At 36.5% G+C, this 19083-nt stretch overlaps 1 protein-coding gene across 5 annotated transcripts in view; it reads left to right on the plus strand.

Moving 5' to 3' along the window:
- LOC124623201 (vascular endothelial growth factor receptor 3) overlaps positions 1-19083 on the plus strand; it is a 512828-nt gene that overhangs the window by 450977 nt on the left and 42768 nt on the right. For all 5 annotated transcript variants that reach the window (XR_006980681.1, XM_047149015.1, XM_047149018.1 and 2 more), the window contains exons 16-18: positions 2744-2894; positions 15954-16178; positions 18197-18365. Coding sequence is in view for 4 of the 5 variants with exons in the window: in XM_047149015.1 (XP_047004971.1) it covers positions 2744-2894; positions 15954-16178; positions 18197-18365 (545 nt within the window). In the remaining variant the exon portion in view is untranslated. The remainder of the gene's footprint in view (positions 1-2743; positions 2895-15953; positions 16179-18196; positions 18366-19083) is intronic.

Below are 19083 nucleotides of genomic sequence, written 5' to 3' on the forward strand. Positions count from 1 at the left end.
GTAATGGGAGTGAGCAAGATGTGCGAGTGGGGTGGGCGGGAGGAGAGGTGGCAGAAGATGCTCGTACTGCCTGTTGGAGCATGCAGGAATGTGATGGGGAGGCATAACCTACAAACAGATCTGTTGTGCTGCAGTGGGCATCTACATGGCACCATCTACACTAACCTGTTCATGGGCAATCTAGAGGAATCCTCCATAGTCGTTGGGAGTCCCAAACACCCTCAGTTGGTTCAGATTCATTGATGACATCTTCGTGATCTGGAATGAGGGTGAGGACATCCTACTGACATTCTTCCAGAACCTCAATACCACCTCCCTCATTTGCTTCATCTGGTCCTCCTCAGCCCAGCAAGCTACTTTCCTTGATGTCAACCTCCATCTCAACCGTTGCACGAGTCCGCTGTTCACCATCACCACCATCTAGCATCCCATATTTGTTACATCTGTAGTGACAAGCTCCAAATTATTCAACAGTCTAACTGAGGCCTTCACGGACCAAAATTACCCTTCCAACATTGTTCAGAAACTGATCATCTGTATCTCATCCCACAAATCACCTACTATCCCCCACATAACCACTATCTGGCCACAAAGGAGCACTCATCTCGCAACTCAGTATTACTCAGGACTGGAGCAACTGAATCACATTCTCCATTATGGTATCAACTGTCTTTCATTGTGTCCTCAAATGAGAATTACCCAACCCACCCTTCTCACAGTGGCATTCTGCTATCCACCCAACCTATGCAATTTCCTTGTCTGTTCCTTCTCCACTACTGCTCCCAACCCTTTACCGTTTGGCTCATATGCTTGCAATAGACCCAGATGGTGTCATCATAGCGACTATGATTACTAAAGTTAATAAATTAATCAAGAAGGCTAGGAGAGTACTTCTGCTAGAAAGAGCAGATAAGCCGTTGTTAGCATCTTACATAGACAGTGGATTAAGACAATTTAGTTCCAGTATGATGGATGTAGAGGAATCATGGACAGAGTTTAAATGGACTGTAAATTATGCTTCAGAGAAGTATATGCCGAGTAAGTGGATTAAGGACCGAAAAGACCCATCTTGGTTTAACAATGAAATTTTAAAAATGCTGACACTCTTGTACTAGTGGTTCAAATGAGACTATGTGATTTTCGCGTGCTTTATTTCTTCATTAATTGTCCTATGTGTCGATGTATTGCATTGTTATACTGGCTGAAAAATAGGGGGGTGGGAGTTCAAACGGAATACTTTAAATGATGTAGCAGACAGTTGCACAATTGTTTCATAGTTCTTTACTTTTGACAAAACTGGTAATTACTTTGGAATTAAGGGCTGGCTTTGCTAACATCTTTTCGAACAGAGCCAAATAAATACTTACAGATTGCCAGTGTTTTATTTTCCAAATGTTTATAATTAGTACAGATATTTATATTTGTTTATAAGTCAACAACAGAATTTAAGTTATGAAACAATTACTGATTTCATCCTATAACAAAAGTATTAATTAGGAATAGTCAAAATAAATTAGAAAATATATTACATACTCAAAACTAAGCACAAAATTAGATCTGGTGTTATATTCTTTAAAAGTCAGGAGCTGCGCGCGTGCGCGTCACTGCTGTGTGATTGTGTGTGTTTTTTACTACTTCTGGAGGAGGACTTCATCCTAAAGCTAAAATATTTCTAGCATTCTTTTTCATTGTACTTATCAGTCTCACTACTTCCTCTGTGGGCTGAGTGGCACTCTACCTTTTCCATATTGTTAACATAAGAATATCACACAAACATACAACATACTTAGGTGTACTTATTGATGAGAAACTGACATCATACATAGTAACTGAAAAGACAGCAAAGATATTGCATAGATTAGTGACAATTAACACCACAGAACACAGACTACCACTGCAATACGTGAAAATATCACTGTACACTTTCCAAATCAATAGTAAATATCACACCTAGCACCTAGGCATGCACTCTCCCTTGCAACTGTCGAACTGGTGTCAGTAAATTGAAGTGTATGACATGTTTTATAACTGTAAGATAACGGGTCCAAAAAACAATAGAAATATAGAAATAAAAATAATGGTCCCTTTAAGAAAGGGCAGCTCACTTCGTCCCCAAGATAGAGGGATCCACAAGTTGTGAGGATAAGTGGGTCTTACCATCCAGGGGTCTGTGTGAGCTGCCCTTTCTTTTTAGCCCCAGTCTATCACTCACTCCTTCCCTGAAAAGGGAACTAGGGTGTGTCTGTCAGCAGTCTATTTCTCCTGAAGGTAAGTATGGGACTGAAATTCTGTTTTAAAATTATATATTTCTGAGATAAACACTCTATTGTTTATGGGTTTGTTTCCATTTTTCTCTCTCAGCATAATACTTACAATTTTAAACCTGTAAGTAAGGGGGTCAAAGCACTGAGAACTTTGGTAGTAATCGTGAACATATTAGCATTCTGCTGGTGGGCGTAAATTTCAGATAATAGAAGCAGAATGTTTTACACTACATGAAACAATGAAAGGTGTTCTCCATTCTAGTTATTTACCACAAGTTAAATGAAAAAAAGAAACAAAGGAAAGAGACGAAAAGACCCTCTGTCCCTCTGCATGAAACAGTAGTAAAATGCATAAATGTAGTGTCATTAGAAGTGTAACAGAAAGTGGAAAGCTTGCTAATTGATTTTAATTTTAAAACAACATGAATTTAATTTTCTATTGGATTGATGTAATTAAAAATAACTCTTTTGTTCAACAGAAAAATCGCAAAGAACAGAGGATTGCTGGTCTTATGCATTTTACAGAAGGGGCAATAAGTAACATGAATCCAGACCTTCCTGTTGATGAACAGGCTGAACTACTTCCATATGACAAGAAGTGGGAGTTCCCCCGAGAAAAGTTAAGACTCGGTGAGTGTCTGAACTATTGCATTTTATAACAAGACTTCCCATGATGTATATGCTACCGTGGGTTCAAGGCAGTTAAACGCAATTCTTCTTGCATCCCAAATTGTGAACTATGAGCTATAACCTTCCTGACTAGAGCTGTGCTGCAAGCAGACATTGTTGATGATGATGACTCAATGCTTCTACTTTTTGTTGAGTGGTCTCCTTTACTTCTAAAGCTTCCACAGTCTACCAAAATTTTCCTACTATAAAACAAAGTTGTTATATGCTTGGTATGTGTGCTTTTATGGGGCTTTACCATCAGTTGGATAATGGAGTTTGCAGGTTGAAAGGAAAGAACAATGTGTACTTAGTTTGTTTGTAGGGGATTCTGCCAAGAGATATGGAGGCAGTTCTGGCAGTAGCTATTAGCACACCCCAGTGAAGGCAGTCAATTGCAGACTGTAGTTCACATGAACATGGATGATACCTGCCAGCAGGTATCAAGACATCCTGCATTCCTTTAGACATCTAATTGAAGTGATGAAAACAGCTAACCTCGTACACAAGGTGAGTGCACAGCTTATAAAGTGCAGTATTGTTTTCAGATCTGATAGCAGTCATTTGGTTTTGATTTGGATAGAGGACATAAATCAGAGATTCATAGAATTTTGTGACAATGGTCATTAATGTTGTAGGAAAGTTCTGATAGAATGTATACTTTTGGATTAAAGGAGATGACTCTCCAACATGAAGAAATGCTGAGTCATTGACAGCCACACAAAAGAAAGAAAAAACTTGCTAGCATCTGGATTAATGATGATGAAGATGATGATGATGATGATGATGATATGGAGGCCCAGGAAAAGAATAGGCCTCCGGTATGTTCTGCCAGTCATAAAAGGCGACGAAAAGAACAAACCACTAATAGGGCTAACCCCCCCCCCCCCTCCCCCCTTTTAGTGTGATTAGTTGGTTCAGGACAGAACTAATGAAGCCTCGGACTAGCGCTGTCATGGTCGGGGACGACGCTTGAACCCTATGCCCGTCCATAATGGTAACAACACTGCTAGCCACACGGAAAATGATTTAAATCCAAATAGAGGTGTTCTGCAGGACATGCTTCCTGCAACCACCCCGGAAGGAAAACAAAGACAGAGGATGAGATGGTCAGATGAAGTTAACCGACACCTCATGTTCAGTTATTACCAAGCAATAAACTTGGGAACCAACCCAACTGGATACAGATCACAAGTATACACAACATTTATTACCAGATACCCAGAATTAAAATTTTTAACAGAACAATGACTAGCTGATCAGATCCGTGTAATAATCACAAATAACAGGATACCCCAGTCAGAATTAGAAAACATCAAACAACAAGTACAACAAATACTGGAACAAAATAATGTACAGTCAGAAGAAGAAGAAAATACAGTAATAGATTCAAACATCCCAGAGCAAACAAACCAAGAACAACACGCATCAATTAAACAATCAGAGGAAAACGAAATCTTAAGACAGCCACCAGAACAAGCACAAATAGAACACGAAGTGACACACATGTTAGATATAGAAGAAAAATTTCAGCTGACACATATAGAATACAAAGACACAAATACAGACATTAGACCATTCTTGCATAGACCACCAAATAACCCACAAGTCGAAACAACAATAACAACTATCAACACAATCATACACAACAAAATAAATGAAAATACTACTATGGAAGAGTTAAAACTACTGGTTTATATAGGAGCACTCACTACACTAAATATACATACTAGGCAGATATCAGAACCAACCAACACACAGAAGAAACCCGCAAAACCAGCATGGCAACACAGGCTACAGATCAGAATAGAAAAACTGAGAAAAGACATCGGACAGCTAACACAATTTATAAGAAATGAAATATCAGACAAAAAACGAAAAAGGTTAGGTAAAATCTCACAACAAGAAGCGATAGAGCAAATAGATGAACAGAAGCAAAAATTACGACGACTTAGAAGATACAAAAAAAGTGAAAATAGAAGGAAACAAAACAAAACATTCAACACACACCAAAAGAATTTACCAGACAATAGATAACACACACATTAAAATAGACAATCCACCAAATATAACAGTCATGGAACACTTCTGGAGCAACATATGGTCAAACCCGGTACAACATAAGACATGCATGGTGGATACAAGCAGAAACACACACATACAAGATGATACCACAAATGCCTGAAGTGGTAATTTTGCAACATGAAGTCACCCAAGCAATTAATTCTACGCACAATTGGAAAGCCCCTGGAAAAGATAAAACAGCAAATATCTGGCTAAAGAAGTTAACCTCAACACATTCACATCTATCTAAATTATTTAACATAATAGAGGGAAACATTCCACATGGGAAAAATATATTCAAAAACAAAGATGATGTGACTTACCATACAAAAGCGCTGACAGCTCTATAGAAACACAAACACATACATACACACAAAATTCAAGCTTTCGCAACAAACGGTTGCTTCATCAGGAAAGAGGGAAGGAGAGGGAAAGACGAAAGGATGTGGGTTTTAAGGGAGAGGGTAAGGAGTCATTCCAATCCCGGGAGCAGAAAGACTTACCTTAGGGGGAAAAAAGGACAGGTATACACTCGCTCGCGCGCGCGCGCGCGCACGCGCACGCGCACACACACACACACACACACACACACACACACACACACACACACACACACACACAGATATCCATCCGCACATACACAGACACAAGCAGACATTTGTAAAGGCAAAGAGTTTGGGCAGAGATGTCAGTCGAGGCGGAAGTACAGAGGCAAAGATGTATAGTAGATTACAGTAAAAAGGAGAAGGTGAATACAAAGTGAACCTACTGGCAAAAACAGAAAGAGAAAATAAGACGACAGAAAAGATTTCGAAATGCAACAGGTGTTTGTTTGTGTTTCTATCGACCTGCCAGCGCTTTTGTATGGTAAGTCACATCATCTTTGTTTTTAAATATAAATTATTTAACAGTTACATTGCAGACCCATACACATTCCCAGATACACTTACACATGGAATAACATATCTGAAACCTAAAGATCAAGCAGACACAACAACTCAGCAAAATATCGCCCCATAACATGCCTACCAACAATATACAAAATATTAACTTCAGTCATTACACAGAAATTAATGACACATACAACACAGAACAAAATTATAAATGAAGAACAAAAAAGCTGTTGCAAAGGAGCACGAGGATGTAAAGAGCAACTGATAATAGATACAGAAGTGACATATCAAGCTAAAACTAAACAAAGGTCGCTACACTACGCATACATTAATTACCAAAAAGCTTTTGATAGTGTACCCCATTCATGGTTACTACAAATATTGGAAATACACAAAGTAGATCCTAAATTAATACAGTTCCTAAACGTAGTAATGAAAAATTGGAAAACCACACTTAATATCCAAACAAATTCAAATATCACATCACAGCCAATACAGATTAAGTGTGGAATATACCAAGGAGACTCATTAAGTCCTTTCTGGTTCTGCCTTGTTCTGAACCCACTATCCAACATGCTAAACAATAAAAATTATGGATACAATGTTACTGGAACATACCCACACAAAATCACACATTTGCTATACATGGATGATCTAAAACTACTGGCAGCAACAAATCAACAACTCAACCAATTACTAGAGATAACAGAAGTATTCAGCAATGATATAATATGGCTTTTGGAACAGACAAATGTAAGAAAAATAGCATAGTCAAGGGAAAACACACTAAACAAGATGATTACATATTGGATAACCACAGCGACTGCATAGAAGCGATGGAAAAAATAGATGCCTATAAATATCTAGGATACAGACAAAAAATAGGAATAGATAATACAAATATTAAAGAAGAACTAAAAGAAAAATATAGACAAAGACTAACAAAAATACTGAAAACAGAATTGACAGCAAGAAACAAGACAAAAGCTATAAATACTTACGCTATACTAATATTGACCTATTCATTTGGAGTAGTGAAATGGAGTAACACAGACCTAGAAGCACTCAATACACTTACACGATCACAATGCCACAAATATAGAATACATCACATACATTCAGCAACTGAAAGATTCACATTAAGCAGAAAGGAAGGAGGAAGGGGATTTATCGACATAAAAAACATACATTATGGACAGGTAGACAATTTAAGAAAATTCTTTCTAGAACGAGCAGAAACTAGCAAAGTACACAAAGCAATCACTCATATAAATACATCGGCTACACCACTGCAATTTCATAACCACTTCTACAACCCTTTAGATCACATAACATCAACGGATACATAGAAAGTAAATTGGAAAAAGAAAACACTACATGGCAAGCACCCGTATCATCTAACACAGCCACACATCAATCAAGACGCATCCAACACATGGCTAAGAAAAGGCAATATATACAGTGAGACGGAAGGATTCATGATTGCAATACAGGATCAAACAATAAACACCATATATTACAGCAAACATATTATTAAAGATCCCAATACCACAACAGATAAATGCAGACTTTGCAAACAACAAATAGAAACAGTAGATCACATCACAAGCGGATGTACAATACTAGCAAATACAGAATACCCCAGAAGACATGACAGTGTAGCAAAAATAATACATCAACAACTTGCCATACAACATAAACTAATAAAACAACACATTCCCACATACAAGTATGCACCACAAAATGTACTGGAAAATGATAAATACAAATTATACTGGAACCGAACCATTATAACAGATAAAACAACACCACATAACAAACCTGACATCATACGCACCAATAAAAAGAAGAAATTAACACAACTAATCGAAATATCCATACCCAATACAACAAATATACAGAAGAAAACAGGAGAAAAAATTGAAAAATTCATCCAACTGACTGAGGAAGTCAAGGACACGTGGCATCAGGATAAAGTTGACATCATACCAGTTATACTATCAACTACAGGAGTCATATCACACAATATACACCAGTACATCAACGCAATACAGCTACATCCAAATGTATATATACAACTACAGAAATCTATAATTATATTAAAAACAAAGATTCCACGACTTACCAAACGGGAAAGTGCTGGTAGATAGACACAATAAAAAAACACACAAAATTTCAAGCTTTCACAACCAACGGTTGCTTCGTCAGGAAAGAGGGAAGGAGAGGGAAAGACGAAAGGATTTGGGTTTTAAGAGAGAGGGTAAGGAGTCATTCCAATCCTGGGAGCGGAAAGACTTACCTTAGGGGGAAAAAAGGACGGGTACTCTCTCTCTCTCTCTCTCTCTCTCTCTCTCTCTCTCTCTCTCTCTCTCTCTCTCTCTCTCTCTCTCTCTCTCTCTTTTTCACTCACTCGCTCGCGCGCACACACACACACACACACACACACACACACACACACACACACACACACACGTTCAGTGCAAGGGGAAGCTACAGCTATTACTTTTCCTGAGGGGTATGCAGCTCCACTGTAGGGTTAATGATGGTTGCATCCTCTTGGGTAAAATATTCTGGAGGTAAAGTGTCACCCATTTGGATCTCTGAGCATGGACTAAACAAGGGCATTTCGTCATCAGGAAGGACATCCTGGCACTTTACCGATCAGAGCATGGAATGTTAGATTCCTAATTTAGGTAGGTTGCTTATAGAATTCAGGAAGGTAAATGCAAAAGTTTAATTCAGATGTAGTGGGAATTAGTGTAGTTCAATGGCAGGATGAACAGAACTTGTGATCAGGTGAACATGCAGTTATAAATACAAAATGAAGTAGGGATGATGCAGGAATAGGTCTATAAATGAATAAAAAAAATAGGAATGCAGGTAAGCTGTTATGAACAGCACAGTGAACACATTATTGTAACAAAGATCATCAAGCCAACATCCACCACATTAGTAATAGTGTATATGCCACCTAGCTTGATGACAAAGATGCTGAAAGAATGTGTGACAAAATAAAAAAAATTATTCACATAGTTAAGGGAGAGGAAAATTTTAATTGTTGTGACGAATGGAATTTGATCATAGGAAAAGGAAGAAAGGAATGGAAGATAAAACTGCTTGGTAGAATTTTGCACAGGGTGTAATTTAATCACTGCCTACACTTGGTTTAAGAATTGCATAAGAAGACTGTATATGTGAAAGAGATCTGAAGACACCAGAAGGTTTCAGATTGATTATATAATGTTAAGACAGAGATTTTGGAACCAGGTTTTTCACAGTAAGGCATTTTCAGGGGAGGATGTGGAGTCTGACAACAATTTATCGGCTAGAAACTCTGATTAAAACTGAAGAAACTGCAAAAAGTTAGGAAGTTAAGGAGATGGGATTTGAATAATTTAAAAGAACTGGAGATTGTTGAGAAGACCTTAGGCAACAGTTGAATGGAAAGAATGCAATGGAAGATGAATGAGTAGGTTTGAAAGATGAAATGGTAAAGACAGCAGATCAAATGGATAAAAAGACAAAACCTAGCAGAAATACTCGGACAATATGAGATATTGAGTTTAACTGATGAAAGGAGAAAATATAAAATGCAGCAAATAAAAAGTGTGATAGGGAATAAAGGTGCCTAAAAAACAGAATTGACAGAGTGTGGAATTGCTAAACAGGAACAGCTAGGAGAAATACACAAGTCTATAGAAGTATTTATAACTAGTGCAAAGATGGATACTGACGATAGGAAAATTGGAGAGACCTTTGGAGAGAAGAAAAGTATTTGTACAAATATTAAAAGCTCAAATGAAAAACCAGTACTAAGAACAGAAGAGAAGCTGAAAGCTGGAAGGAATATATAGAGGTAAACTTGAAGGCAATATGATGGAAAGGGAAATGGAAATACACAATGAGATGGGATATATGGTACTGTGAGAATAATTTGACAGAGCACTGAAAGCCCTAAGTCAAAACAAGACCCATGGAGTAGGAACATACCTTCAGAACTACTGATGCCCTTAGGAGAGCCAGCCAAGACAAAACTACTCCACTACTCCACCCAGTGCACAAAATACCCTCAGACTTCAGGAAGAATGTAATACTCCAGTTCCAAAGAAAGTAAGTGCTGACAGGTGTGAATGTCACCAAACTATCTGTTTAATAAATCATGGTTGCAAAATACGTACATGAGTAATTTACAGAAGAATGGAGAAACAGGTAGAAGCTGACCTTGGGGAAGAAAAGTTCGGGTTCCAGAGGAATGTGGGAACATGCGAGGCAATACTGACCCTACGATTTATATTATGAGATAGGTTAAAGAAAGACAAACCTATGTTTATAACATTTAAAGACTTAGGCTTTTGGCAACATTCACTGGAGTACATTCTTCAAAACTTTTGAAATTAGTAGATCAAATACAGGAAGTGAGTGGTTATTTACAACAAGAAGAAGACAGCGAGAAGACGACAAGAAGAAGACAGCGGCTATAATGGTCAAAAGTCACGAAAGAGAAGCCATGTCTGAGAATGGTGTGAGACAGGGTTGCAGCATATCTACATTGCTGTTCGGTCTGTGTGTTGACTAGTCAGTAACAGAAACCAAAGAAAAACTTGAGACAGAATTAAAGTTCAGGGAGAAGAGATAAAAATGGAGGTTTGCTGCTGACATTGTAGTGCTGTCAAGAGACAGCAAAGGACTTGGAGGAGCAGTTGAAGGCAAGGTCAGTGTCTCAAAAAGAGGAGATCAGGTGAATATCAACAAAAGCAAGACAAAGGTAATGGAATGTAGTCAAATTAAATCAGTCGATATTGAGGGAATTAGATTATGAAACGATACACTAAAAGTAATAGATATTTTTGATATTTTGGCAGTAAAATAAATGATGGCCAAAGTAGAGTGGATGTAAAATGTAGACTGGCAATGCCAAGAAAAGCGTTTCTTCAGAAAAAAAAATTCTTAACATCAAATATAAATTAAAGATTAGGAAGTCTTAGTTATTTATCTGGAGTGTAGCCTTGTACAGAAGTGAAACATTGATGATAAACAGTTCAGATGAGATGAGAAGAGAAGAGAATATTTTGAAATGTGATGCTACAGAAGAATGCTGAAGATTAGATGGGTTGATTGCATAACTAATGAAATTCCGAACAAAATTGGGGAGAAAAGAAATTTGTGGCCTTCATTGTCTAAAAGACAGAATCAGTTGATGGGACACTTTCTGAGACAGAAAGGAATCATCAGTTTATTGCTGAAGGGAAGTGTGGGTGGTACAAATTGTAGAGGGAGACCGAGAGACATATACGGTAAGCAGTTTCAAAAGGATGCAAGTTGCATTAATTATTTGGAGATAACAAGGTTTGTGCAGGTGGGATAGTAGCATGGAGAGCTGCATCAAACCAGTCTTTGTTCTGAACAGTGACTCCCTTATCTCCCAATTCAATTCAGTACCTTTTCATTACATAAGCAATCTTTCCAACAAATCTTTAGACTGTGTCTGTAGCAGCCCATTTCAAAAGTTTCTATTTTCTTTTTGCCTTTGCTGTATAACATTCATGTTTCACTTCTGTGTAATGTAAGTCTGCAGAGAAATTCTTTCTGGAAGGGCTTCCTATCACTTAAATTTATATTAGATGTAACTTAGAGGATGTCTCAAACCTTTTGGGTCAAATTGAAACAGGTGATAGTGGTTCCACACGTGATTATATTGAGATGAGAACATTACTCGTCACAAGAGTTTACAGACATGCATATAACATATGGTGCAGCAGGGTTTAGTGCCCACAAAGCAGTATGGATTTACAGAGAACACTTGTCAAACAGGCATCATCCTAACTGGAATTAGTTCATTTTTTATGGATACCAGCTTATGAGAGATGGGGTTGTTCACACCAGAGAGAGGAGGCTAAGGTTACCATCAAAGACATGTCTGAACATCAGACATCGAGAAGATGGTTTTGGATGGTGTGGCCCGTCACCCAGCAATAAACACTTGTCAATTTGCTCGTGAAATGCATACTCTTAAGGGTACAGTGTGGAAGGTACTCTCTGGGGTCACATGAAATTACAACATAAAAATAATAACACACAAAATATAAAATAAAATGGTATGAACCCAAAAAAAGACAAGCCATAAATTTATGTAAACACAATCAACAATATAACATGAGGATCAACTTAATTTTTCGAGGAACTGCTCGACAGAATAGGAGGATTGACCCATGAGGAAACTGTTCAGTTTTGATTTGAAAGTGCTTAGATTACTCTAAAGATGTTTTGAATTCTTGGGGTACCTTATTGAAAATGGATTCAGCAGTAACTGCACGACTTTCCAATACCATATGTCATAAGCAAATGAAAATAGGCAAAGTAGACAACTTTTTGTGTTGAACTATCGCTTACTTCAAATACGGTTCGAATAGTAAAAATGGCAGCATTATTCTTTGAACAAGATCCTAAGCATGGACTTCCCATGACAGTTTCCTATCTGAAGCCTAGAAATTTGAACTGTTCAGTTTCACTAATCGTATGCCTAGTTTGTGAAATTCCACATCGGGTTTTGTTGAATTGTGTGTTAGAAACAAAAAACTGACTCTTACTGTGATTTTGCTTTGGCTTATTTTTTACAAGCCATAAACTTATATCTCGAACTGCGCTATTTGAAACGGTGCCAGTGTTGCACACAACATACTTTACTACGAAGCTTGTGTCATCAGCAAACAGAAATATCATAGAATCACCTGTAATACTGGAGGGCGTATCATTTATATAAATAAGGAACAGGAGTGGCCCCAGCGCTAATCCCTGGGACACCTCCCATTTAATGGTGCCTCATGCAGGCCCAACATCATAGCCATTCTCAACACTGTGGAGAATGACGTTTTGCCATCTGTTATTAAAGTAAGACGTGAACCAATTGTGAACTACCCCTGTATTCCATAATGGTCCAACTTCAGGAGATTGACCTTCATTAAAGGGAAAACAACAAATATGGATAAATACAGCACTAACATGTGCAGCACAGTACTAGATGGACCTACATAGCCAAATACGCAGAGTGATACAACTGACAAACCCCGAAAAAATTCAGCCGCCATTACGAATGAAACTGAAGGTACAGAAGAACCAAACAAATATAAATGGACCAATGTAATGTACACAAAAAAAACCAGAAAGAATCATTATAATAGGACTGAAATTGATGTTCGACCAGAAATAAGGATGCATCATTTGCATACACACATAAACAATGTGTTAAACTCATGTGTATGTGCTGCATTCTCCCTTAACAGAAATCCAAAAGGTATTTTTATCCATGTGGGAACAAATTCGCATTGAAACAACAGCGAGGAAGAAATTGTAAGCCACACAAGGAACCTCATCCGAACAGCCAGAAAACTACTCAAATTCCAGAATAATAATAATAATAATAATAATAATAATAATAATAATAATAATAATAATAATAACTGGCATTTTATACAGGAGATCAGTGAGTGACACCTATGTGCAGAGAATAAATGGCAATATTGAAAAAACACTTCAATAAACTAAGAGTCATTTTTATTGATCCTAGTAAATTTCTGAGTGCAAAGTGTCTTGCCAAAGATGGTCTACATCTGAATAGGTTGGACTCAAAAGTATCAGTAAGATGTTCATAAGTATTTGCCAGATCATAAAAAATAAGAGAAAGTGATAAGTAGTGATGGGGTTGAAAAAATTGGTGTAGCATTAAGAAAGACAAAACCAAACCATTATCTGGCAAGAAATATGTTAAGGCCCATAACTAATAGTCAAAGTAGATACGTTATCCCCTGGAATAAAAATGGTTTAAACACTGATGCTTCGAACAATAAAATCTCCAAAATAGAAGAATTGGAAATTATTCTGTCAGAATGTGCAACTATTAGAGTTGTTTGTTTACATGAGCACTGGTGTACTGAGGACATAATTAAAATTCTAAACAAAATACAGAACCTCAGATTAGCAAGTAGCTTTTGCAGAAGAAACATGTCATGTGGAGGCTCATGTATGCTTCTGCATAGTGATATAAATTATGAGACCAGAAACTGTATTAATTATGTAAATGAAGAATGAGTTTGAGAGCTGTTGTGTAGAAATGGTGGACTCACTAGCAAATGTTATACTACTATAAGTATAGAGAACTCCACAGACACCAACAATAGAACTATTCTTATCTAAGCTTCAAATCATGCTAGAAGACCTTTGTAGAGGAAAAAAAAAAATGTAATGGCTGCTGATTTTTAATATTGATACACATGTGAGAGTAGCCACACTTAAAGATTCACTGGCTTGGTAAAGAAATATGGTTTCAAATTGAATTTCTTTGAATCTACCAGAGACAACGGGCAGTCAGCAATATAATTAATTATGTATATGAAGATGTGTATAAATTTTGTGTAGATTTAGGTATTTCAGATGATTGTGCGTTGTGCATTGAGCTGCCACAGACAGACAGGAACATTTCACTTATGAGAATCAATATGAGCAGGAACTTTAGCTAAGAAAACTTGCTAACATTTTGTGAGAAGCTAAAAGTGAAAACATGGTCTTTTGATCGTTGTAACTTAGGTGATGGAAACCTTGAGAAATTGCTAAGTAGTTTTCTTGGTATCTTCAATGAAACATTTCCACTTTGCAGCAATAAAATAACAAATAAATTAAAGTGGATTACCCAGGGCATAAAAATTTCCAGTTTAAGGAAAAGTGAACTGCACAGAGAACTAAGGTATAATAAAGATATTGATTTCATTAAATATGTTAGACTCTGTAATTCCAAGGGCCACACATTACAAATATTGGGCTGTGTAGAGCACCATTGCTACACAAAAAAATGGAGTACGTAGTTTGTGTACAGTTAATGTAAACTATCTGGTTGGGTACCTTCTAAGATTAAACATCAAGACACGTATTTCTTGTTTAGAGATTCAGAGTGCACTTTGCTGGAAACTACATTATGAAGCCAAGGTAATAAAGGAAAAAAATAAACTGTGGCAAATATTCACTACTTAAATTGGCATTCAGACACAGGTCTAAAACAATGTAACTGGTTATTAAAAATTTTTGAAAAGATGTGGCACAATCACAGTTGAAATTATACCTGCTGCTTTTATGGGTGCTACTACACATACATCAGGCATGTATTAATGCCATTAAAATTAACCTGTATTAGCATGCATTAAAAGTACCAGTCAGTCATAGTGACATGAATCCTCTAATGTCTATGGTTCATTAGAGCGCAGTACATGGAGAGGAAGGTATTTACAATGTACATATTGGTACATATACATCTTTGTATACTCGCAGATGTAACAAATTTTAAATTGTGTGAACCTTTATATTTAAATAAGAAAGCAATTAGGAACATGTTTTCACTTTCATCACGTAGTAGTGACTCACATCTGATAATCATTGAAGGGAATGGAAGTCACAGCTTTGTCAGTGCGACCCTGATGCGTTTATTTCTTATCACCTTAACACCTGTAAAAATATGGCAATTACGGTTTTAGAAACAGATGGCCATGCACTGGCCTTCAGACGCTGTAAGTATGAAGAAAACCAAAGAGGGGCCAGTTCTTACGGACAACTTATAATGCTGGCCCAAATGGCTGATTCATGGACAATTACTTAATTTCTTCACTGAGTTTCTTAACAGAACAAATTCACATACATATTATCATGAGTGTGTTGCATACTACTAAACTTCAGCATATTTTATTATACTGAGCGTTGAAATTCTTTACTACATCTGCATTGTTGAAGCCTTCATGTACCCTAGAATGTAGATTGATTATTAAATCTACATGTGTTAATTCTCATGTTGTGTAAACATATTAAAGCTTTAAAACCTGCCAGAAAAACATAGAATAGGATACCTATTTCATAAGTTTGGGAGGTTCTCCTCATTGTGAGTCCCTTGAATAAGATTTTCTTACGTTAGGTAAATACTTTCTGCAATTTAATTCATTTGGTGCTGTTGAAATAAATATTTCTGGCAGTTTTTTTGATCAGTGATTCCCACTTGTTACCTTACATTTCCTTTATTTATCATTCGTAGGCAAACAGCTCGGTTCGGGAGCTTTTGGTGTTGTTATGAAGGCAGAAGCATTTGGCATCTTGGAAGAAGAACCTGTCACAACAGTAGCAGTTAAAATGGTGAAAAGAAACACTGACTATACGTACATCAAAGCATTAGCATCAGAACTCAAAATAATGGTACATCTAGGAAAGCATCTGAATGTTGTAAACTTGCTTGGAGCATGCACAACAAACATAACGAAGAGTGAGTACTATTTCTAAATGAACTATAAAATTAATTTTGAAATTGGGATGTTTTAGTCCAAATTATTATTTGCAAATTTTGTCATTGAACATTTGTGTGCTGTTATTTTCAAATGATTGTGGCAGTGGAAAATTAGTTGAAATGGTAAACTTTTTCGCACAAATTGAACCAACTACTGCATGATTACAATCTTATGTGCTATTTATTTAGCTAATAGCAACTCTGTTTAAATGGTTGAAATATTTTTATATGCTGTAAGTATAAAAAATTGAAGAGGTTCTTGTGTAACGTCCCTTCTGAGATTAAAAATATTTAGTTGTTTGTTTTGCCTTAGAAATAGAGCTGATATCAAAATTTATGTTTAGAGTACCAAAACCTAGCAAAAGAAAGTGTAGAACTGAGTTAATTTATATCAAAATTTGTAATTTTTAATATTAAGCATTCCAGTAGGTTCTTGAGAACAAACCTAATTTTGTAACTTAAATGTTTGTGCTAATATGCTTTGCTGCTAATGGTGGCAGCAAACAAATAGGTAAAAATATAAGTTACAGTGATAAATGAGACATATTTTACAACAGTTAATACAGTTGGTTTTGATACTCTTTCCTGGTGCATGGCCTCTATTTGTTAGCACAGTTTGATAAAAGCTTCTGTGGTGATATCATTAAGACACCATGTCCAACATGAAATTTTATTAGCTTCAGCATGAGAATGTTATGTATTAATGTTTGCACAGTTTCTGTTGATGCCTGTCTCTGTACTTCAGTATACACCTTATTTATATATTATTTTTATTATTGGATGGTGATACGTCAGATTCTCAGGGAACTGAATTTTCTTAAAATTTCAGGCAGTTCTGGAAGAATCTAGAGGGAGGCTTATTATTGAAGGGAAATAAACATTGAATCATTTTGTTAAACATTACTTGTGAGATTATGCTTTGGAAAAAATAGATTGTGCAGCTGTGTAAGGAAGGTGAAGTAATGCATTGTAATGTTTGTTGCTCGATCACAGCTACCTCCTATATGCACACAAACCTAGGGAATCTTCATTATTGTTTGTGTGCCCTTGGGCTCAATGTTTGTTTCCCATTGCATGATCGTGCAATGGAGTGTAATGTGCACGTGAGATTTTGTGAAGTACCTGTGACTTTTTCACACAAATGCAAACGTCTTTTCTTGTAATTTTGTATTAAAAAAATATAAATGCCAATCCACATTTGAACTTGAATATTTTGTATGTCAGCTTGGAATAATCAGGCTTGGTTTGAAATGGGTAAAAAGCAACCATTGTATTACTTCACTGACTTTCTTGCAGTTCATATGTTACGTTAATATTGACAATAATGTGAAGAGAGTCTGGTTAGAAACAGGAAGTGTCACTGCTATTGAAGTCTGTTGATAGTACATTCCAGGGAAAACAACTGAAGCAGTTCCTGCTAGAATTTCAGATATACTTGAGGTTGTCACACAATGATATAGGATGGCACAGAATGGCAACATTAACAAAGGAATTTCCAAGGGTAGCAAGAACTTAAAAGATACAGAACTATCAATAAGACTGTAATTTCTTTCTGAACTTGATATAATAATTAATAAGTGATATAGCAACTCAAAAATCTTAATTTGTCGCCATTAAAACCAGTAAAGTAAAACTCGCCTGGACAGCTGTCATGTTAAATCAGTGTGCCAGCTAGCCTGGATGTGGCTTTCCGGCAGTTTCCCACACCCTATTAAGTGAGCTGGTACTGAAGTCACACCTCACTTACATGATTAGCAAACATTTAGAAAACTTCTGCTTGCTTTCACATGCATTACAAATACTAAAGTAAAACTCGTTCTTTGTACAGAAGAAACTGAGGTCATTAAAATTTGGAACTTCAGCCATAAAAAAAACTTTCAGGGAATTATTCTAAAGGAACGGTGGTGGTGGTGGTGGTGGTGGTGGTGGTGGTGGTGGTGGTGGTGGTGGTGGTGGTGGTGATGATGAGGAGCATTGATAACATCCTTTCATTGCAGAGGAACTGTTGGTTATAGTGGAATACTGCCGATTTGGAAATCTGCACAACTACCTTTTACGTCATCGTGATGAATTTATTGACCAGATAGATCCAAAAACAGGAACGGTAGATCCAACTATTGGGCAAGAGATACTGGAAAGAGCTGACTCATTTAATAAAAAGAACAGGTAATGTTTAATTTAAATGTTAACAGGTTCTGTTTATAACTGTGTGAAAATGAATAGTGATACAGTCCATGTTGCAAGAAGATATTGTGAATAAGACCTAGGCAGAAAGAAAATAAGCAAGTCCCCATTATCACCTATTTGAAACTGCAAAATTATTTTGTGGAATTGTTGGTTTTCATATTTGTTTGTTCCATACATTCTGTTTGTTCCATACATTCTGTTTATTCCATACATTCTGTTTACTTCTGTAATAAGTAAAAATATTCAAATGCTTTCAATGACTGGTGTCCTCACTAATTTCCTACATGGCTCGATTTCTAAGTTGGCCATTTATTTCTTGACATAAATCCCTTTCTGTAATCCCTTTTACTGTCTTCAATAGTTTTCGCCTTCTTGTCATTTTCTGTAGTTTTAGTTGAAGGAATATCTGTTTCTGATGACTCAAGATTGTAAGCATCTTGGTATTTTACTATTTTCACATGCCTTATCAGTAATTAGATTTGATTTGTCTATCCCTGTTTGTTTGTCACATTCAGTTTTGTATATCAATTTCATGCTTTGAAACTGTTATCTGAGAAATATTCGTATAAATCAGCAGCTTATACTTACCCAAATTAATACAGTTCACACATCATTGTTACATTTTTGTGTGTTCTTTGACATTCATTTGCTATGACATGAACATGAAATTTCTCATGTCTCACCTTCGAAATTTATT

This window comes from Schistocerca americana, chromosome 7 (assembly GCF_021461395.2).
Source record: "Schistocerca americana isolate TAMUIC-IGC-003095 chromosome 7, iqSchAmer2.1, whole genome shotgun sequence".
Classification (NCBI taxonomy): domain Eukaryota; kingdom Metazoa; phylum Arthropoda; class Insecta; order Orthoptera; family Acrididae; genus Schistocerca; species Schistocerca americana.